Source organism: Marmota marmota, unplaced genomic scaffold (genome assembly GCF_001458135.2).
Source record: "Marmota marmota marmota unplaced genomic scaffold, marMar, whole genome shotgun sequence".
Taxonomy (NCBI): Eukaryota; Metazoa; Chordata; class Mammalia; order Rodentia; family Sciuridae; genus Marmota; species Marmota marmota.
In genome coordinates this window covers 6,738,176-6,761,620 of record NW_026000051.1, presented here as the reverse complement: position 1 = coordinate 6,761,620, position 23,445 = coordinate 6,738,176, and the positions used below count along the sequence as shown (strand labels likewise).

Here is a 23,445-nt window from a genome sequence, read left to right as displayed (position 1 = left end):
TGGGGATGTGGCTCAAGCGGTAGCGCGCTCGCCTGGCATGCGTGCGGCCCGGGTTCGATCCTCAGCACCACATACAAACAAAGATGTTGTGTCTGCCGAAAACTAAAAAATAAAAAAAAAAAAAATAAAAAAATAAAAAACTAGAAGAGATCCACACACTTGGTGTTTGTTTGTTTGTTTTGTTGTTCCAATTAGTTACACATGACATCAGAATGCATTTTGACTCATTGTACACAAATGGAGTACAACATTTCATTTCTCTAGTTATACATGATGCAGAGCCACACCATATCATACATGTTCATAAAGTAATAATGTCCATCTCATTCCACTACCTTTCCCACCCAGCACCCCCTTCCCTCCCCTCACTCCCCTCTGCCCAATCCAAAGTTCCTCCATTCTTCCCTTGTCCCACTCTCCTTTATGGATCAGCATCTACATATCAGGAGAAATCATTTGGCCTTTGAAACAAAGGCTTTTTAAAAAACAAAGGGTAATCCAGGCATACTTCAAAATAAAAACTTAAATGAAAAATAAAGTCGGTGAAACAATTTAATTTTTTTCATGCATTTTATTTTTATTAAGAAAAGAAAACAGTTGGCTGGGGCTGGGGCTTAGCAGTAGTGCATTTGCCTGGCATGTGTGAGGCCCTGGGTTCAATTCTCAGCACCAGATATGAATAAATAAAATAAAGGTCTATCAACAACTAAAAAAAAAAGTATTTAAAAAAAGTGGACATGTGAAGGAAAAAAAAAAATAGTGACTTGCCCAGGGTCAGGAAAGTAAAATGATTTGCCCAAGTTCACACAGCAAGTCAGTGATAGACATTAGTTTCAACCTTATCACTTTAAAAAAAAATTTTTTTTAGTTGTAAATGGACACAATACTTTTATTTTGTTTATTTATTTTTATGTGGTGCTGAGGATTGAACCCAGTGCCCCACCCATGCAAGGCAAGCATGTTACCACTAAGCCACAATCCCAACCCTCAACCTTACCACTTTTTAAAAAAATAAATTTTTAGTTGTTGATAGACCTTGATTTAATTTATTTATATATGGTGCTGAGAACCAAACCCAGTGTCTCACACATGTTAGGCAAGCGCTCTACCACAGAGATACAACTCTAGCCCCTTAATCTTACCCTTTTTTGAAAACAGACTTCCCATTATACCAAATGCTGTCCTGTGGAGGGTACAAACTACAAGAGTCACAACAAAATCTGTGAAAAAGGAATCAACTATATGTATTCTTTTTTTTTTTTTTTAAGTGCTGGGGATTGAATCTGGGGTGCTTAACCGTTCAGTAACATTCCCAGGTCTTTTTATGTTTTAAGACAGTGTCTTGCTAAATTGCTTAGGGCCTCACTAAACTGCTGAGGCTGGCTTTGAACTTGAGTTCCTCCCGTCTCAGCCTTTAGAGCCACTGGGATTACAGCATGCGTCACTGTGCTGGGCTAGATGTATTCTTACTATTTTATAAGTATTACATACCCTGTTAGCAACCAGTTGTACTTTAATTTGGTTAAACAGATGCCAAAACCTATTACAAAAAGGACTCTTAGGGGGCTGGGGATATAGCTCAGTTGGTAGAGTGCTTGCCTAGCATGATAAGGCCCTGGGTTTGATCCCAAGCACAACAACAAAAAGATCTCTTACTCTCATTCCTCACTCAGCCTTCAAGATACCTCCGGTACCCCCAAGAAGGGCATTTTACCCATTCCAAGGGCTCATTGATTTTTATCAAAACCTGCTTTTCAGACTGTGATGAAGGTCACATTTAGGAAATGGAGAATGTATCTATCTACTCACCTAATCAAAATTATATTGACAATTAAGGCAATTTGGAACTTGCCTGGCCAAAGAGTAGTTAAAACAAAGGGGTCTGTTTCACCTCAATTACTAGTTCCAACTCCCTGATCAGCTGTACATTCTAAGTATTGATTCCACCCAATTTCACAGGTTGCCACCATTGAAATGAAGGCCTCAGGTGATATGAAATATTGAAATTGGGAACAGAAAAATTTGAAATTTCATTTACAAACAGATTTTAAACATAAATAAATACAAATCAGAGGAGCTTTCCTCTATTCATATACATTCCTACTTTATTGCATGGACCACTATAAAATTCCATTTCTGCCTGGGCATGGTGCACGCCTGTAATCCCAATGGCTTGGGAGGCTGAGGCAGGAGGATCATGAGTTCAAAGCCAGCCTCAGCAATGGCAAGGTGCTAAGCAACTCCGTGAGACCCTGTCTCTAAATAAAATACAAAATAGGGCTGAGCATGTGGCTCAGTGGTTAGCCCCTGAGTTCAATCCCCATATGAAAAAAAAAAATCCATTTCTGGAGGTCACATAATGTAGTTCTTCATGAGACATTGTTAAAGAATGGCATTAGTTGAATGAAAACAAGTGAGCAATTCACAAGACTAGTATGAACTGATAGGAAGAATAAGTACTAGTGTTCTACAGCTCAAGAGGGTGACTACAGTTTACAACAATTTATTATAATAAAGAACTACAAGAGAGGAGTTCAGTTTCCCAATATTAAAAAAAATGAACATTTAAGAAAATGGAAATGTTAATTACCCTGATTTGATCATTATACCTTATATACATGTTTCAAATTGTCATACTCTACCCCACATATATAATTAAAATTTTGCTTTAATAAGATTGGTACGGGAGCTGGGTGCCGTGGCTCACACCTGTAATCCTAGAGACTGAGGCCAGCCTCGCAACATAGTGAGACCCTAAGCAACTTTACAAGATCCTACCTCAAAATAAAAAAAATCAAAAGGGCTTGGGATGTGGCTCAGTGGTAAAGTGCCCCTGGGTTCAACCACTGATTAAAAAAAAAGATTGGTTTCAACCGAATGTTTGGGAGTTATCTTTACTGATCACTGAAAGAAAATGGCAAAAAGACAAAAAAATTACTGATGCCATTAACTGCTTAGGCCTAAAAACAAAGGTGAAACAGATCACAAATTATAAATAGCTGAAGCCACAGGAAGTGAATCCAGGGGAAATGCCACCCCTCCACTCAACATTCCAAATAAAGATGGGGGCCAGAAAATAAAACAATTCTAGTTCCTTCCTCTCTCCTATATGCAGGAATCTTTGAATCAGGAATCAAGTTTTATTTGTGATGAAAACAGTTTTTATTTTCATTGCAAATTTAGGTTTTCCAGTTGGAGAAAAGTACTTGCAAAGCTGTGGTTTGTCCTATATAGACTGACACTGAGAACTTTAAGTATTCCTTATTCACTTATTAAAAAAATGATTACTTTGGAAGGCACAGCAACTTATCCTAAAATAAAAAGGGTTGGGGGTATGGCTCAGTGGTTAAGCACCTCTGGGTTCAATCCCTGGTACCAAAATAAATAAATAAACAAATAATAATTTAAAAAACTTTAAGTCTGAGGAAAAAAAATGAGAAGTTTTAGTGGGCAAAGAGTGAATTCTGCAGCTAGACAGAGAGGCAGAGAAGGAAAGATTACCTAAAAAAAGTTATCACTGGGACTGAGCCTTAGTATAAAAAGTATATCAAAGGGGATTCCAGCCAGAGGAAATGCGAACAGCACAAGCACAGATTTGCTGGCTGCAAGTATTTCAGTGTGCTTTATGAACATGGTATCTGATGTGGACAGAGATGCTCAGCTATGAACACTAAAACTGTGATTCAGAGGTTAAACTGACACAGGGAATCATTCACTAGGGAGGCTGCAGGCATGAATGATCCCCAGGACCACCAAAAAAAGAGAGTCTATATTTAGTCTCCATCAAGAAGAACAAAGAGAGAAAAAACAGTGCTCTAGGGAGGAAGGAAAACGGGGATAACATAACGCCAGGGAAGTCAAAGAAACAGCTGTGCAAAACCAGGGGCAGTCAACAGTGCAGAGAAACTGAGGCATGAAGTAAGAACAGGCTGAAGGATGAGGTTACCCGAGGGAAAAACTACAGGCAGGGCTGGGAATGGAGCTAGATCCAATGGGTAGAAAGTTACTAGGTCAAAGATTTCAAGTCAGAAGAAGGAAGAACTTGGTAACAGTCAAAGCTTTTCTGTTGTGGTAAGGTAGTGAATACTTCATTTATAAAAATATGCTAGTGTTCATTTGTTAGGTCACGGTAGATGACCCCCTTTGGGGACCTCTATGCAACACTGAAACACCTAGTAGTAATCAACATAAATATTTTAATGAAATATTTTTAAAAATCAGGGTTCAGTGATAGACAGTGTGCCTAAACATGCATGAGGACCTGGGTTCCATCACTAGCACCAGAGATTAAAAAAAAAAAAATTAAAACTAAGTTGGGTGCAGGTAGGCACCCGTAATTTCAGTGACTCAAGAAACTGAGGCAGGAGGATCGAAAGTTCGAGACTAGCTCCAGGAACTTAGAGGGACCCTGTCTCAAAATAAAAAGGGATGGGGACATAGCTCAGCGGCAGATACCCTTGGGTTCAATCCATAGGGAGGAAGAAAGGAAGATACAAGAACAAAATAACAAATTACAAACAGACCAGGGGTTTGGGAGTGTAGGTCAGTGGAGAGGACCTGCTTACTGTGTGTGAACCCTGGTTTATTCCCCTGCCCAGCAAAAAAACCAAAATACAATCAAAACAAAAAACAAATGAAAGACCAGTTTTCCTTTTGCCTTGTATGGCACTAATACTGATCTTTTCACTGATTATTATCAGGAATCATCTGAAGGCAACCTCAGGCTTATGAGAGAAATGAACTAGATTTTAAGAAAAGGTAGAAACAATTACTCTTTTGAAAATGTTTGGTTGGTGAAGGAATACCCATTTTGCAAGTGAGGAAACTGAAGCTCAGAGAAGTGACTTACTTACCTAAGGACAAACCAGTTGAAAACACATGGGGAAACCAGGAATCAAACCAGAGTTTTTTGGCCCTTTCTGCTCCACAGTAGATTTAGCTAGGTGGAGACTTGTGGTATATATATACACAAAAATGGAAGAAATTCCAACAAATTAACTGGGTACCAGAAGTACTTTCACAGTGAAACACTTCCATAAGCAAACCAGACAAGAAAATTTTCTAGAAATTCCTAAGGGCAAGCTGTATCCAAACCAGAAGTCTAAGAAAGCCACAGGAGGAGGAGCATGGACATGACATGGATGGCTGTCCTCTCCAGGACCTGGAGAGCTCCTGAAATCCTACTCAGTAAAATCTATGAAAGGCTGTGACTATCTTCCCAAGGTATGATCATAAAAGAGCATTAAAGTGAGGCCTGAAAGATACTGAGCATGATTTTACATGAGGAAGACTGACTATATGAGATCTAATTTTTGTTACAATTTACTTGTCCTGAACAGTTTATGGTTTAAGGTTACATTAATCTGAAACTTCCACAACTAAAAACAGGTGCTAACATGGGATATCCTAACATGGACAACAGAGAAGAAAAAAAGATGGTTCATAGATCTAGTCTCTGTGTATATGCATATGAACCCAGGGCTTCATACCTGCTAGGCAATCACTCTACCATAGAGCTACATCTTCAGTCCCTTCTAAATTTTATTTTGAGACAAGGTCTTGCTGAATTGCTGAGACTGGCATCAAACTCATAATCCCCCTGCCTGAGTTGCTGGGATTACAGGTGTGAGTCACCACATTTGGTAGTATCTCTGAAACCCTAACCCACAGGTAATTGATATAAAACGGTAAATGAAGACAGTAGAAAGCTCTCTGCTCTTTTGTCTGAAGTGTGCTGTAAGGGTTATGACTCTCCCTGCATGGGAGAATTTGGCATATCAAGCAGTCATCTACCGCAGCCTAAGGAATGAATACCAGCATACTTTCACTACTATAGAACAGCTTTGATTAAGTTTTTCCTTATTCTGTTTGGACATTTTTTACCCTATAACTTTTTACTAGTGCACTAAATCTAACTCCATTCTCTGGGCCCTAGGAACAATGGGCTGGGGGTGTGGCTCAAGCAGTACCGCGATCGCCTGGCATGCGTGCGGCCCGGGTTCCATCCTCAGCACTACATACAAAGATGTGTCCACCGAAAACTAAAAAATAAATATTAAAAAAAATTCTCTCTCTCTCTCTCTCTCAAAAACAAAACAAAACAAAACAACAACAAAAAACCACCTGGCAGAATATGGGCTAAGTTATAAGGTCCATATAGGACAGAAATATTGGTTAGTTTTATATACAAAGGAAACCCTAGGGAGAACTTTGATCTGTGAAGGAATGGATGTACAACCCCTAAGTGAATGAGCCCTCTTCACATTCCTGCCAGCTGTCTCCTTGCAAAAATGCTGAGAGACTAATAGACTTTGCTAGAAAGAAACATAGTTCTGTCTCAGAGTTAGAGACCTGGATACTGGAAGTTTAACACAAAAGAAGCTGCTGCTAGAATTTAGGGCAGGCATGCTGTAGCTTACTCAACACTACTACAAACTGCCAGGTACCATGGAGGGAGAGGTGTCCATGAAGTAGTTCTAAGAAAGCATATTCTCAACCAAGGGGCCACCTGTCCTCTAGGGGACAAAAAAAAGGGGTCTGCTGTATTTTTTTTTTTTTTGGTAACAGGGACAATACAGTCTTAACAATATCTTATCTAGACTTTTTCACTAGTTTAGACTAAAGGTTTCTTTTGGCTTTCTATGGCAGGCTGTGCTCCTATATTTTACTGAGATAATCACTGTAACTTTATTTACATCTTGTGTAATAGTTGATGACCCAGGGATCAAAGCATTATAATGCTGGTGGATGGGTAATTTTAGGTGCTTTAAGTTTCATTTTATAATTAGCACACATTAAAATTGAATTTTGTGAGGGAAGGGGTAAACCGTTCTACCACCACCACAGCCAAGATACAGAATAGTTTCTCTATCCCCAAACCACTCTTCATTATACAACTTTGTGGTCATACCATTATTTTATTCCTAATCCCTACACCACCACTGATCTGTTCTGTTAATTTGGAGAATGTTACCTAAATGGAATAAGAGAGTTCGTAAAATATGTTTTGGAGGGAAGAGTAGTTCCGGGGGCCTCACACATGCTAGGCAAGCTCTCTACCACTGAGCTATACCCATGTGTATACCCAGTTCTCTAGGATACTTCTGAAGTGCCAAACTGGAGGAAAATGTGAACATAGTTTCCCCCCCACCCCTCTACTACCTCAAAAGTTATGCAGCTGAGATGCCCACATTTGGGGGAAATTGCAAGGGTCAGCACATCCTTAGTGCAATGGATAAGCCTTGCCCTGGAAAAACCACCTTGGTGATCATGGTGTCTCCCCTGCCAGGTAAGTACTGTGTGTAAACTTTTGAAACTGGCTTCTTTTGAGATCCATCCAAAATGTTACATGCATCAACAGTTTTTTTTTTTTTTTTTTTTTTTTAACTGCTCAGTAGTATTCTGTGTTTGTTGATCCATTCACCTCTTGAAGAACATCTGTATTCTTCCAACTTGGGGTGATTTTGTAAAAAGCTGCCATAAACACTTGTGTATAGGTTTGTGTGTGGATCTAAGTTTTCATTTGTCTGTGGCAAATAAGTAGAATTACAGGGTCATTAAGGCACAGTTCACCCTTTTGAGAACCTGTCAAAGTGTTTCCTATAATGGTTGTATCATGTGCATTCTCATCTTAATAAATGAATGCACTGCTCCACATTATCCCCACGACATGATATTGTCATTTTTTATTTTAGTCATGCTAACATGTAGCTTTAACTTGGGCTTCTCTAGTTTAGTTGCCAGCCATATATCATCTTGGGACAAGTATTCATTCAAGTCTTTTGAACTTTTAATTGGGTTGTTCTCTTACAGAGTTTCGAGAGTTCTTTATGCATTTTGGATACAGGTTCTTTTTTGATAAGTTTTCTTTATAAATATCAAATGACTGAAGATGGACAGGAAGTACAATTTCTAGTTACTGAAGTGGTTTACTTACATTTCCATGAAATTCTAAAATCATAGTTTATGCTTTATACCTTTTACCACTCCTAGTCCTCATTTTTTAAAAATAATTTTTAGTTGTCAATGGACCTTTATTTTATTTATTTATATGCAGTGCTGAGACGCAAACCCAGTGCCTCACACATGTAGGCAAGAGCTCTACCACTGAGCCACAACCCCAGCTCCTCCCAGTCCTCTTTGATAATCAAGGGGGTTTTCACACAACTCTGCAGTGCTTTGGGGGATTTAGGAATGTAAAGCAATTGAATTGCTATATTATGATCTAGTCCTCTGTAATCCTCTCCCTAGATATAAATTGCTTTTATTTTTTGCTTGAGAAAGGATTATTTCCAGTGTGTGGCACAATGAGTTGAGGAAGGGCAGAAATAAGTGAGGCCAGAGACAGGCTAGAATCTGATCATACAGCAAGCACTACAGACCATGGATTTTATTTCCTGTTCAAGAGGTAGTGATTAAAATATTTGGAGAAGAATTTTTGTTTTATTTATTTGTTTTTCTTTTCTTTCTTTAGATCTTGAGACAGGGATCTGCTTTGTTGCTCAGGTTGTCCTCAAACTTATAATCTTCCTGCCTCAGCCTCCTGAGTAGCTGGGATTACAGGCATGAGTCATCATGTCCATCCTGAGCAGAAGAATTCTTATTAAATACCCTTCTGACTCCATTATAGAATGGATTGGAAAGTGAGTATAGGGAACTCAGGAAAATTAGAGACACCAGTTAATATATGAATAGTCATCTCAGTGAGAGATGATGGTGGCTTAAACTAGGGTGGTAATAGCAGCAATGAAGAGTAGATTTGAGATCTATTTTGGCCGGGAAAGTGACAGAATTTGCTGACGGAACATAAAAGAAGATAAAGGAATTAAGGGACGATTCTGAGTTTTTTGTCTTGAACAACTGAAGGATTTTGGTTTTGTTTACTAAGATGGGAGAGATTATCCAAGAAAACTTGCTGATATGAGGGGTAGGTGTGGAGTCCAGAATTCTGTTTGACTTTAACAAGTTTGAGATGCTTGTTAGATACCCAAATGGAATTGTTAAACAAGCAGTTGAGATCCAAAAGTCTGAAGCTAAATGGAGGTTTTAAATTAAAGATAGACTTTTGGGAATTGTCCCAATCAAAGGCTGAAGTCACCAAAGGAGAGACTATTAGTAGAAAAGAAGTCAAGGGTCTAACTCCTGGGGGACATGCCAACATTTAGAAGACACCAAGAGCAACAATAAAATAGACTAAGAAGCTGTTGGTTTGAGAAATAGGAGGAAAAGCAGGAGACTGGTATCCTAGAAGCCAATCAAGGAAAGAATTTCAAAAAGGAGAGAATTCAGATGATGGCCAGTTTCTTTCATTCATCAGCAAACTTTCCCAAGTGCTTTCACTGTATAAGACTCAATGGACAGATACAGCAGTGATCAGGACAGATAAAGTGTCTCTCTGCCTAAAGGTTCTGTATATATTTTAAGGATTTCAATGTGAAGTTGTATTAGGATCCTGGGAGTTCCCATCCTTAAATTTCAAGAACCTGCCTTAATATTCCTGATGATTCTAATTTCCCCCATTTTTGCAAAGAGACATCAATTTATTATTAGAATAGAAAGTTCAGAATGCAAATTCATGTGGTTCAGAATAGCAATGACTGAGTGTCAGAGATGCATGAATCATTTAAAGGCCAAATAAAATACAGAAGCAGCTGCAGTATGGGAGTTACTTACACTAACATTGTACAAATTACTTTCCTTCTCTGGACTCAGACACCTAATCACTTGAGTAGGAATTACAGTTATATTCTTTTCAATGAAAAACCTCAATAGGGCTGGGGATGTGGCTCAAGCGGTAGCGCGCTCGCTTGGCATGCGTGCGGCCCGGGTTCGATCCTCAGCACCATATACAAAGATGTTGTGTCCGCCGAGAACTAAAAAATAAATATTAAAAAAAATTAAAAAAAAAAAACAAAAAAAACCTCAATAGCCAAATCAAACTGTAATTCAGTGTCAGATGATGGAATCACAGGATTGTGACTGTTGGAAGCCATAACACTGAAAGTTCCTGTGAGTATATTTGGAAGAAGCCCAAGGACATTTTTTTTTTTTTGGTACATACACTTTTTCTAAAGGATATTTTTTTCATTCATTCAACAAATCTTTATTGAACACCTGTTATGTGTCAGGCACTATTTTAGGAGCTGGAGTAAAACAACAAACAATAAATCTTTCTTTTTCCAATTTGCACCATTAACATTTTCTGTAGCCTTTACCTTTTAAAGTACTTCTAAGATTAGGAATAGTAGTGTCCAAATTTTTTTTTAATTTTTTTTTTAGTCATACATGACAGCAGAATGTATTTTGACATATAATACATACATGGAATGTACATACATCAATCATATTGTCTATTCTATTCTGCTGCCCTTCCTATCCTCCCTACTCCTCCCCCATCCTTTCTCTCTATCCAATCTAATGTGACACATTTTTTTTTCTTTTTCTCATTACAACATCATAGTGTCCAAATTTAACACAGATATAAAATTTAAGTAAACCAATATTACAACATTATACAAATATAAAACTATGGAAGTAAAATAGAAAATAACAAATACATAAAAGTCAAATATATAAACTATGAGATGGTAAGAGAAGGCAGGTCAAGGATAATTTGCTTATGAATCCAATAAAACCCTACAATAACAAGTTGAGAATTAGACACAAATCTGGAAGAGAAGGTCCTACAGCCAATGAGGAAAGGATGAGAAACAGAAGTATCTTTATTGGAAGAAATTCCATCTATGAAAGGTCCTGAAAACATAGAAAGAAATAGGTTCCACATAAAATCCACATCTTACTGGTCAATGTATTTATTTCTTGGTCAGCTTTATGCAATTTCCTGGTTAAAAAGTATTTTGTTCATTGCTTGATTGTAGCTTTTTTCCCAAACATTCAGCCTATAGCTTAGTTGACTTGTTTTCAGCTCCAGGGACTTAACTGTAGCCAGTGCATGTCAGCTAACTGTTGTACCTGTATTCTTTGGATATTTCCTAACTAAGCATTAGAATTCTCTTTTTCAGCCCTTAATTCTGGTACTTCAGCCTATAAACTTTTTAATTTCTGAGTCAAATGGACTTTTTCTTGTACAAGTTGATCCATTCATTTGTTATCTCTTGTGAGATCAACACTAAACAGCTGGTTATGTAGTTCTTCTTTATCTGTCTCCAGTCTTGCAATCTCTGATTCAAATTTTATTTTTTCTTAATCTGAAATGCATGCAAACTCTTCTTTCTGATATTCAAATTCTGACTTGAGAAATGTTATGTTCATAGTGAAGCTTATTATATTTGGCTCTATACTTCACTTCTTCATCCAGATTCTGTAAACATTCTCTCATTGGAGTTTCTAATTCTTGTTGTATTTGGGCTCTTAACAATTCCAATTTTTGTGGAGTTAACATCTGAAGTTTTATTTCTTCTAAGTCTTTAGTTTTCTCTACTAATTCCCCTTTTAGCTTTTCAAGCAGTAGCTGAAATTTTTCCTTTTCATTCAATAGGCACTTGAGTTCATTTTATAACCTTACGTATTTGCCCTGCAATCTGGTATGTTCAACTTCAACAGTCTGATAATTAGTTTTATGATGATCACATTGTAACTTTTCACCAATTAACATTTTTGGAACTAAGATTCAGAATTTAGTCCACTGTTTCCACCAGGTGGAAAAACATTGGGAAAAGTGTCCATATTGGTAAGTAAGGTGACAACTATGTAAAAATAAGATGTGGCTTTCTTATTTAGTTCGTTTTTCAAAAGTATTTCCCACTTCCTTCTCACTAAGACCCTCAGGAAACCAAATTATACCATACTTGCACACAGTCCTTGCAACATGAACGCAGAAAATTTAATGGTGATGGGTGTTCCTCCCGCCCTGGGAGGACACTTCCATAATTCCAACCATCCAAACCCACTCAACTCTGCTCTTGGAGGCCCTGGGGCTGAGGAATAGTAGGGTTTCCCGGCTCAGCAAGCCATGTCTGGGGAGGTCCCAGCAGCTGCTTGCACCACATGCTGCAGAAAAGGGGCTGGAGGACAGAGAGAGCCTCAGGCTCAGGACCCTGGGGAAATATGAGCTCAGAGGGTAGAGAGGCAGGCAGCAAGGAGCCGGTGCTGGGCCAGCCTTCGCCCCCAACATGCAGCCAAAACACCACCTCAGTCTACACCCACCACCCCTTCAGCATCACAGCACCTAAACAGTAGTCCCCCGACTTCTACAAGGTATTTTTGGCAATTCTGGTTTGGCTGTTTTGGCATAACTGCATCATGTGTAATTTTTGCCTTTCTAATAAAGGCTTGTAAATTAAACTCAATTGTGGAAGATACTTCTAAAGAGAACTGTAGTCCCTGATAGATAAATCACAATCATGATCATAACAAAATACCACGAAAATTTGATGATTCACATCTTCATTTACTAGTACTCTGCAAGTCTTTTGCCTATAATCTCTCAATTCTCACAATAAGCCTATAAAATTAATACTTATAAAATAAGTATTCCTATCTTTATAGGCGAGGAAACTGATGCTCTGAGACATTACGTCACACAACTAAAATGGTGACTGACTAGAATACAAAGCTGGCATTGCTTTTGCTTCTGTAACTACAGTAAAAATAAAACAAGAAAAAACAAGACATTGAGAGTAACTTACTACAAAAACTCCATAAATAAAAGATCATAAATAAATTTTTGGTCCTCTAACACATAAAGTAGTCTCGGAAGTACAGGCGAATGTGAATAGGAACAGTCAGGCTGCTAGGGAGAGCTAGACGCATACAGCTACTATATGAAGATACCATTCTGTACCTGACTGGTAGGCAAATACAGCAGACCCCAGGCATGCAAGAATTATACAGTTCACTCAGGTAAACTGTACCCCTTCATCACAGGCACTCTGAACTTTAAAATTTATGGGGTACTTTTTCACACATTTCTATTTCATTCTCACAGGAAATCACAGGTTCTCATTTTATTTTTATCTTATTTTTTTTAAAGAGAAAGAGAAATTTTTAATATTTATTTTTTAGTTTTCGGCAGACACAACATTTTTGTTTGTATGTGGTGTTGAGGATCGAACCCGGGCCGCACGCATGCCAGTTGAGCGCTCGAGCGCGCTACCGCTTGAGCCACATCCCCAGCACCACTGGTTCTCATTTTAAAGTATTTTTTTTTTTTTTAGTTGTAGATGGATGCAATACCTTAATTAATTAATTAATAAGTTAGCTCAGGACTAATCAATGATATTAATCTTTTATCTTTTATACAGTTGTATAGTATATTAATTAATCAACTAATTAGTTAATTAGTTAATTATGTGATGCTGAGGATGGAACCCAGTGCCTCACAAGGCAAGTGCTCTACCATTGAGCACTGATAGCACCTCATTTTACTGATAGGTATTTTGAGACATTTTTTGAGTATTTATTAAAAGGCAGGAACTTTACAAATTAACTACTCTGTTCTAAGCATAATATATGTAATTTTTCAATCCTCACAGTAAATTTGAGATTTAGTATTACTATTATTCCCATTTGACACATAAAGGAATTGAGGCATAGAGACACTAATCAATGGAGCTGAAGCTATATAGTCTAAGCAACATGACATTCAGTATAGGTCAATGCTGAGACTTTAATTCAGACAGTCTGAATTCATAGCTATTGTTCTTAATTACTATTCTATACCACTTTCAGAAATAGAAGTGATCAACCTGAGATCACAGGCCTAGCTTGATCCTTATCAACTTCCTTGTTGTATAAATGCTAGAAGTACAGATGTGCAGTGAAGGCTGTGGGCTTCTACTGATGAAGGGAAAGCCATAACTCAACAGGCAGGAAAATTAGGGTAACTCAAACAAGTCAATAAAACCAAGTCTGTGTTTGGCACAAAGACCCAACTTATCATTACAGGATGTGAATGAATCAACTTAGCAGTGAAACACGAAAAGACAGAGACACTGAGCTACTATATGCTCAGGACTAATTAATAATATTAATCCATTATCTTTTATACAGTTGTATAGTATATATTTTCATAAACACAGTTTGGATCCCTTAAAAGTTAAATTTTATCGCATTAATTAAAAACATAGTCTTTGGTGTGCACCTATGGTCTCAGCTACCTGGAGACTAGAAGTAGGACAAAAAACATACCTACCGCCCTCCCCAAAAAAGAAAGAAAAGACTAGGAATAGGGCTAGGGATTTGACTCAGTGATACAGTGCTTGCCTGGCATACCCACCTAAAATAAGGCCCTGGGTTAAATTCCCAGGATAGGGAAGTACGGGATGTGAGGGGTCTTCAAGGCCAGTCTGAGCAACATAGCAAGACCCTATCTGAAAAATAAACAAAACCCCAAACTCAGTATCCAAACAGAAGGCAAGAAGAATTGTCTCCCTCTCTTGTTCTACACTCATCATGGCTTGCTAGATGCTGAGTATCATACTTTCACATGGTCCTTCTAAGCAAGAACATATCCAGAGGTCCAGAGGGGAAGGCAGATGACCAGTGTGATAAGGAACTAGAAATCATAGAATAGTCAGTTTGGGGAACTAGGCCATAAAACTCTTGATGGAAAAGGGAAGGGAATAGGTTTTTTCAGGTTGAACATCCACAGATTACATTAAGGTAAGTATGCTGCTATTGTAAGGAGTCATATTTTAGCTTCAAAAGTAAGCACTTCATCACTGGGGAGGTGTACAAGCCTATTTAGGAGTCACTCAAACAATATGCTTGATTGAAATATTAGAGAAGTTAAATATGAATTCTTCTAAGTCTTCTTCAGTAGTATATGGTTAAGACTAAATTCTTATCCCTTGTATTCTTTCTTCCAACTCCTGCCTCTGATCAAGGGTTATCTAACAAGTTTGACATGTGGGAAGTAGCTTGAAACTCTGAAATCAATGTCATAATTCATAATATGACAAAATATATAGGTGCCATCCCTCCATTCATACATTCACCACTTAAATAATATTTTTGAGCTTTGCTGCAGCTTGGGATACAAGACTACACAGGGACTGTGTTTGTGAAATTTATATTCCTAGTGGAGGAAAGAGTTAATATTCCACTTTCCATACATATTTCCATATTAATATTTTTAATGCAAATGTAATACATACTTGTGTTAAAGAGACAATAGATTTAAAATGTCTTCTTGTCTGTCCCCTTCATTTTCTTTCCCCATCCAAATAATCAAAGATAATCGCTTCCAAACTTTTACCAATATATGCAACAAAACATGCATGTGCTAACATGTATGTTACAGTTTTTCAAAAGAAACAGGGTCACATCAATCATGCCACTCTATAGTGTTTCTCTGCTTTCTTTGGCTATCTTCCTCTGACAGTAAATGTAGATGTGTCTTAATCTTTTTTTTATTTTTAACATTTATTTATTTATTCATTCATTCATTTAATTTTTATGTGGTGCTGAGGATCGAACCCTGTGCCTTACACATAATCTTTTAAGTAATTGCTTATTATTCCATTGTATACCTATGTTAATTTATTTAATCAATCTATTATTCCCAACTTTTCACTAACTTTACTACCCTTCCCTTTCTGATCATGGTTTAACCTCTCTGCTATTATTAGAGCCCATCTCCTTTCCTTTTTCTTCCAAAGACCACAACTGCAAAAAGACTTTCTGTAAGGAAAAGGTCACAATTTTTGAAGGAGCCTAATCATTATGAATTGTTTTCACTAGCAAAGAAGTAGCATATTAGCAGAGCAATTAGTTCTAGGAGAAGGCTCAGCAGCTTGCCCCACTGGTTGTACAGCATTTTCCAGGCTAAATATCCAAGGCCCCCTTCCTGACTATTGCCTACAAGGAATGGAGCCTGAGGACCTTTCTACTTGGGAGTGTAAACAGCACCAGCCACACGCTAACTGAAAAATTCTTTCCTTTCTTATCTTCTTAAATTTGCTTCTCTTTGAAACTCTTTCCATTTCAAGCCATTTTAAGCATGTTTTGGGCACTCCGATGGAGACTCTCTTATTAATCCCCATAACAATTCTCTAAGATTTGTATTACCATCCCCTATTGTATATATGAGGAAATTATGGCTAGTATAGGTCAAATGACTTTGCCAAGTGAGAGTCAGGTTATTGAAGTTCTTTCCCCAACACCAGGAAGCCTGTAGCAATGCAAAAGATGTAGCCAAGTTTTTATGAGCCATCTGGGCAGCAGGAGATCAGTCTTCAACACACCAAGGGATCCACTTAGAGGCTACAGAAGCAGCAGCGGTTTTTGTTTTTGTTTCAATGGTTTAAAAATTCTACAGGAATTCTGATTGGCCCTATTGACAAGCTATCCAGGCCCTCCTGTCTAGTGACTTCTGACCCTCCATGCTTCTCACCCTAATTAATGCAAGATCCTTGGATCACAGCGTGAGCATCAAGACCCTTTAGAGTTAGCAATGACCTTTACATTTCTCATGCTTTTCAAAATATGCAAAACAGCTGGGCACTGGGACCGCCCCCAAACCCTCAACCTTGAAATATGAGTAGATGCATTTTTTCCTGTAATTATGGATTTTGCCAAGTTTGGGGGAAATAACTTTTTATGTGACTAAAAAATAAATTTGAGATGTGGATGTTTTTCAATTACACAAGCAAACTGAGGCATGCAAAAAGAAGATTCTTGCAAAATGATTAATTTCCTCAGTAGCAGGAGAACAGAGAAAAAAATTGACCTGAAAAAAATTGGAGGTGAGAGACTGGCTTCCATACTTATGCCTCTGGTATCCTTTTGTTCTTCCACCTCATTGTATTAAGGATGCTAAATCAAACATGATTGCAGTGATGTTTGTGTGTGAAAATGACAAAAGCAACAGGCCAAAATCCCAACCTCATCTTGAACCCTGAAGACTTTTATGGCTTTTCCTTCACTAGGCCCTCCCCCTAATACACATTAAAGACCACATTGTTCAAAAGGGTCATGGTAGGTTTCATACCCCATTTTAATACAATGTAAATGGTAACTGAATTTCCAAGTTTTGTTAGCAATATTTATATGTCCCTGAAAAATGCCCAATAAAAGAACTGATCCTTTGGTTTAAATATTAATGCAGAATTATAATATATCAGAGAGTCAGAAACAATGGTATAAAGAAGGCACTATTTATTTGTGGTGATTATATCAGATTTTGTTACATCATTTTCCCCAGGAAAAAAAAATATGAATTAGAGATGAATTTAAAATATCCAGATGATCTGTGAAATATTTGCCCTAGGATCAAAAAAGTGTCCAGAATATGTCAAGTCTTAACTCAAGGAGTCTAAACTAAATTAAACCTGCTGCTTATTTCAAATGCATGCCTTCCTTCTTCCTACCTCTTATTCCACTTGTATGTGTGCAAGTCAGATTATGGCCCCCCAGTTGGCTTATTACATTTATCCCTGGAAGATTTATTGAATTGGAAGGCTGTTTATGATTCCACTTTTCTTGGCTCTCACCATCAGATGTCACCAATACTTTGGTGGTTTAGAGGAAGAGAGGCAGCAATGACTCCATTACTCCGAAAGTCCCTACCGAATTATTGTCTTACTCCTCTGGAAAAGGATACATACACTAAGAAAGGAATATTATAGCTGGGTTTGGGAATAGGAAAGTTGAAAAACTTGGGAAAGGAAAAGTTAAAAAATGAAAATCTGGACTGCAGTAAAAGAACAACAAATTTGATGGTACTTCAAAAATCACAATCTCAGTAGCAGAATGCTCACTTTCCCAAACTTCAGGTATTTTTGTTTAAAACCCAAATAATATGCATTAATATGTGTCATATCACAACTTCAGTGCATTTTTAAATAAGACCTAAGGTTTTTGTAGATTCCTTCAACAAGTCTGGTTTAAATGACCTCAAAATAACACACTAAGAGCATCTGTTTAGCTTAGTTGAAGTTTTGAGAGCCAATACCAGCTGTTGGGGGAGGGATTTCACACATGTCTTACTGGAATCCTAACTAAATCTTGGGTTTTTTCATTCCCTTAATGATACCTCCAAAACCAATAGAGTAAAGCAAACATTAGAATAAAGAAAAAAAGAAGGAAGGGATGAAGGGAATAAAGAGGAGAAAGAATAAAAGATTACTCAATGCTTTGATGCATGTAACCAAGACCAAAATGATCACCCTCTCCAATTCAATACAGTATTAGCATGAGGACAAAAGGCATTTAAAAATCAATTTGGAGTTATTTCTGGTGGGGGTTGCCTAATCTTTGCAAGCTGATGAATGAGAATATTCCCAAATGTTGAAAGGGCACTTAAGTTATTTTTTCTCCTTTAAAGAGCAATCTAATTTTCACAGGGAATTCATTCCATGGCAATGTTTTGGTTTTAGGTGTCTGTCCTGCCAGGCAGGGGCCGTGCACAAGGGCTGCATCTATCTTGAAGTGTGCACAATGGCCTCTCTTGCAGCTCTCTCCCTCTGTTATTGATCCTTACAGATGCTCCAAGGCCCTTCCCCCACCTTTCTCCAAATCCCAACCCCCCATTCTGAAAGATAGCTTAAGAAATAAGACTTCCTGCCTAGCGACTGGCCAGGCTGAAAGACCAGATTGTATGACTCCACAGATCAGGCCGGCCACAGTGAAAGCTTGAATAGAGTTAACCCTCTGTGAACTAAAACAAAACATTTGTATGCCCAGCTGTGACAAAGGTTAATTTAAATGGACAAGGGCCCAATATCTAAAACCAGGCAATGCTTTTTTTACAGTAGCATTTTCACTGACCTCTTTTGTAAGCAGTTGATTTTGTTTTTAAGCTTCCCTCATTCAGCTGGGTTAATTCATTTTGCTTTACTAGAATTTTGTATGGAAGATTCAGGTGAAAATTCTTAAATTCACTTTCTTGTTTTATGAAGGTTCTTGTTTTGGAGCTCTAAGTTATTTTCTGCCATTGAAAGTTAAGAAAAATGGAAGATTTAACAGTTAATAAAAAATGCACTAGGGGAAATTTTTCTGTATAAATCCTTTTCTTCTCTCAGAGCTGGCAGACAAGAACCACTGAGAAGTTCAAACTAGTTGAAAAACATTGAAACTCTACAGAGTTGCTACTTCTAAACTCATGTAACCAACATTCTGGTGCCTCTGCCCATTTCTTAAATTCTTGTCCAATGGAGCCAAAGAAAATCTTACCTCTTAAACTACTACTTTCTGGAAGCTAGTACACAAAAAGCAAAGGAGAGGAAGCTGTTCAAGATAAAACTAACAGATCTTACTCGTAATTGGTAATTTCTATTCTTTGCTTCTACTAACTCACAATAAAAACCAATGAAGTAATTCTGGCATGTAAGAAGCTGGAGAACAACATATAAGGAAGAGAGCAAGACAGCACTATAAAGAAGAATGCTATTATGAGGGGAGTCCCACCCCCTGGTTTGTGCATCCCCAGAGTGAGAATGAAACTGCAAAGCTGCCTATGGCAGATGTTAGCCATGCTGCAAGAGGCAGGGAAGCTTTCCCAGGATGATTTCATAGGGTTAGTGCCATTCCTAGGAATTCATCAACTGCTTCAAAGAGTGAGAACTCTTCCGGCTACAGCTCAGCAGTCCTGCTTGTAAGAATTCAAACTCCGTAATCTCTTAGACTCCGTACTTAATAAACACAGTGAATCCTTAATGCTAAGACTAATCTTTGAGTTGTTTCTATGGCTATACATTTCTTTCCTGGTCCAAATAATAAAGTTATGGAACACTGGGGTTTCTCACTTAAGTAGCAGTCTACCCCAAATAAAGAAAGTATAATGCTATCCAGTAACTATTAACTGCATATACATACAAAATACCCATTAAAAAAACCTTTAAAAAAGAAATTAGCAATGGTTTAGTCTTATACCCCAAACCATAAAGCATCTAAAGTTCCCCCAAAGAGGATGAGGTTGCCTTATCAATGGCCTCATGACCCCAATTCTATCTATAATTAACAGTACTAAATAAGGCTTTGACAGATGGTAAATCGGATTAAAGAATTTAAAATATAAACAAATTCTGTCAAGAGGTAAACAATTTTTAAAATGTAATTTTACTATGTACTGGAATGTGAAGTGTAAATTTTTTTTCACTATAAAATTTAAATCCATCACCCCTCCCTTTTCTCCTTAAAAACATCAACTACAACAATCAACTCACTATAGTTCTCCATCAGTTCTTTCCTGTATTACAAAACATTTACAGCTAATAGCTATGTAATGAAAACTTATTGGCTGAATTCTGCCAAGATACAAAAAAACAGTTGTCTGTAGACTTGCCTCCCTTCCCCCTCAAAGCTACTATTTGATCTAAACCTTCAAAGAAAATTTCTAAACCTTAGATTTGGGCCCCAGACTTAATCAGCCCTTACCTTCCCATGTCTCCATTTCATGCTTCTCGGAGTCTGCTGAGAAGTTCTATTGCAGCCATGAAGAAACAGAGATTACAGGACAAGTCCAGCTTGATGACCACCCTTCCGACACTTGGTCAATTTCTTTCTCTAAGCTGGACTACGACAGTCATCCTCACAGGTCAGTTTACAAGCTGGTCATGTGATTACAAAGTTCAGGCTCTAAGGTCACAATGTGTATGGAGTTCGTTTATTACCAAAGGTTATCTAAGTGGAACTGATAGACTTATTTTCTTTAGTTAACAATACAGCTTTGCACATCTCTGAAAATGAACATGGAAACATTTAAGGGAAATATTCTTCTAGTCTTAAACTGAGACCCTAAAATTAAAGGCAGCATTTTAGAAGGACTAAATTTAAGAAGTCCAGTGGGGGGGGGGCTGTCTTTTTTTCAAAAGCTAGTCTATATTCTTCTATATGATGGATTAGAAAATTTAGAGCGTTTTAGCTCTAAAGGTTTTACTTTGACCCAAATAAACGACAAAACAAAAACAGTGTTAAATGGGGGTGGGGGGGGGAGGGGGGATTGTTGTTGTCCTTTTTGTGTGGGGGTGGGAGTGAATTCTTTTTTTTTGTCATTATAATAAACAATGACAAGGCAATTCTTCTGAGAAAATTAAAATGAGGGACTATTAAGTTGTTTGTAGGGCTCCCTTTAACTTTATTCCATGCCCTGGTTATACACACTAGTCTGAAAGAATATGGAAGAAAGAAAACTAGGTCTGCAAAATCCTTTTATAAAGCAAAGGTTTAGAAATTTCATCCCTTTCCTCTAGCCAAGAGGTTACATTTTTAAAGTAAGCTTCTTGCTTCATTCCTCTAAAACTCCTAGGATCTTAAGTGATTTCCATCATCACACTACAGCCTCCCTGCTTCATGAACCATGCCAGCAACACGCAAACTCATATGTTGTTGGCACAGAGTGAGAGGCTAGCAAATCTGAGCTATATGCTAATGATCTATGATGTCAAACCTTCAGCTATCCTTTCAGATATCAGAGTACACACAAAAAGGACAAGCTTCATGTTTAAGGCCCTGGTTAGATTTCTACCTGGTGGGGGGGCGGCAGGAGGAGGCTACTGAGAAGGTAGAACAGCCCAAAAAGAAGTGACTGATTCCTAAGGATAAACACTTTTTAACTGTGCAAAGTAATTCATTTTATGAAATTTCCCTTCCTCTCTAGTTAAGATTTGGGAGTAACTTAAAGACCAGGTACATTTACAGCAGTTTCAGAAAAAAGGGAGACTCTACTGGGGTAGTAGTGGAATCATCATTACTAGAGGACATTCCTAATCAACAGAGAACATTAGTATCACCTTACAAAGTAGGTCCTAGAAAGAATGTGAACAATGGTTCTAAAAAGGAGAAAAGGCTATAATTTGTCTAAAAATAAATGTTCTGCCACTGCCACCACATCTTACAACACAAGCACACAAAATCTACCAGCTTTCTTGCATCCATGCTAACAAGAGATTAACAAAGATTTTCTTCTCAGTCCCTGTGGAACCTAAAATAGCTCTTGAATAATTTTAGCAAATTGACTAAAATGGGTGAGAGACTGAAGAGGAATGTCTACTTATAAACAGCTTTCAACCAATAAAATAAAATTTAAAAATTAAAAAAGCTTTTCAATTGGACACTTATTTTCAAAGGGCAATGCTCTGTCTTCCTGAAGTTTATCTGAACTTGGTACCTGTGTACAACAGAAATGTCATAAGAAGCCTCTGTTCTTTACTGCATTAACTTTAGGAGGAAAAGATTAAATAGAAGGCTATCAGCCTGGCTCCCTGTAGGAAGACTGAAGCAGAGACTTTGATTTTTAATGGTAGGGTTTCCTAATAACCCTTCACACACCCATAAGCCTAAAAGCAAATTTTTAACATAGTTTGAAGAAATAGTTAATTATTAGCAGAGCACAGTGGTATACACCTGTAATTACAGTTATTTGAGAGGCTAAAAGAGAGGATCAAAAGTTTGAGGCCAGCCTGGGCAATTTAGGAAGACCTTATTTCAAATTAATTAGATCCTAGTGTGGTGGCCCACACCTGTAATCCCAGCAACTCAGGAGGCTGAGGCAGGAGGATCACAAGTTTGAGGCCAACCAAATTTAAGTGAAACCCTCAGCAATTTAGTGAAACCCTGTCTCAAAATAAAAAAGGCTACAGATGTAGCTCAGTGGTAAAGTACCCCTAGGTTCAATCTCCAGTACTGAAATTAATAAATAAAATAAGAGCTGGGGGTGTAACTCAGTGGTAGAGTGCTTGCCTTGCATTGTGAGGCCCTGGGTTAAATCTCCAATACTTGGCAAGGGCGGGGGATGGTGGTTGTGGTGGTGGTAGAGAAGACAGGTAAGTCTGTTTTGGATATAGAGCATATTTCTTCAGTATTCTCAGTCCCACATGTTTTTGTTTGTTTTCGAGAGTGCTTTATATAGAAACTACTGGGAGGAAGGGTGTTAAGAGGAGTGAACATGACTTTACTGCCAATGTGAATGCAAAAGACAAACTAAATCTTGCCCAAGGCTCCCAGTAAGATCATTAAAAACAACTGCAGAGAAGGAAAATCATTTAAGAAGATTAAAAAGAGCTGGGTGCAGTAGTGCACATCTGTAATCCCAGTGGCTCAGGAGACTAAGATAGGAGGATCTAGAGTTCAAAGCCAGGGGCTGGGGATGTGGCTCAAGCGGTAGCGCGCTCACCTGGCATGCGTGCGGCCCAGCTTCGATCCTCAGCACCTCGTACAAACAAAGATGTTGTGTCTGCCGAAAACTAAAGAATAAATATTAAAATTCTCTCTCTCTTAAAAAAAAAAAAAATACAAAGCCAGCCTCAGCAACAGTGAGGCACTAAACTAAGCAACTTAGTGAGACCCTGTCTCTAAATAAAAAAATACAAAATAGGGCCAGGATGTGGCCCAGTGGTCGAGTGTCCCTGAGTTCAATCCTGGTACCAAAAAAAGAAGAAGAAGAAGATTAAAAGGACTTCTGGAATCCATGAGGGGAAGGGGAGAAAAAAATAAATCAGCAACATTTTCTACTTGCTAATATTAGCTTTGTAGGATAAAAAGAGC

General features: G+C 37.9%; 1 protein-coding gene and 2 pseudogenes across 3 annotated transcripts in view; all 3 read right to left on the bottom strand.

Moving 5' to 3' along the window:
- Nucleotides 1–22,392, bottom strand: part of Nr6a1 (nuclear receptor subfamily 6 group A member 1) — a 64,752-nt gene extending 42,360 nt beyond the window's left edge. The window contains exon 1 of one of the 3 annotated variants that reach the window (XM_015497601.2): nucleotides 20,338–22,392. In XM_015497601.2, coding sequence (XP_015353087.1) covers nucleotides 20,338–20,353 — 16 coding nt within the window. In that variant the 5' untranslated portion in view covers nucleotides 20,354–22,392. The remainder of the gene's footprint in view (nucleotides 1–20,337) is intronic. The other 2 variants (XM_048813073.1, XM_015497600.2) reach the window with 2 other exon arrangements.
- LOC125619684 lies at nucleotides 7,118–7,296 on the bottom strand (annotated as a pseudogene).
- Nucleotides 10,079–11,790, bottom strand: LOC125619667 (annotated as a pseudogene).
- Nucleotides 22,393–23,445: the final 1,053 nt, after the last annotated feature.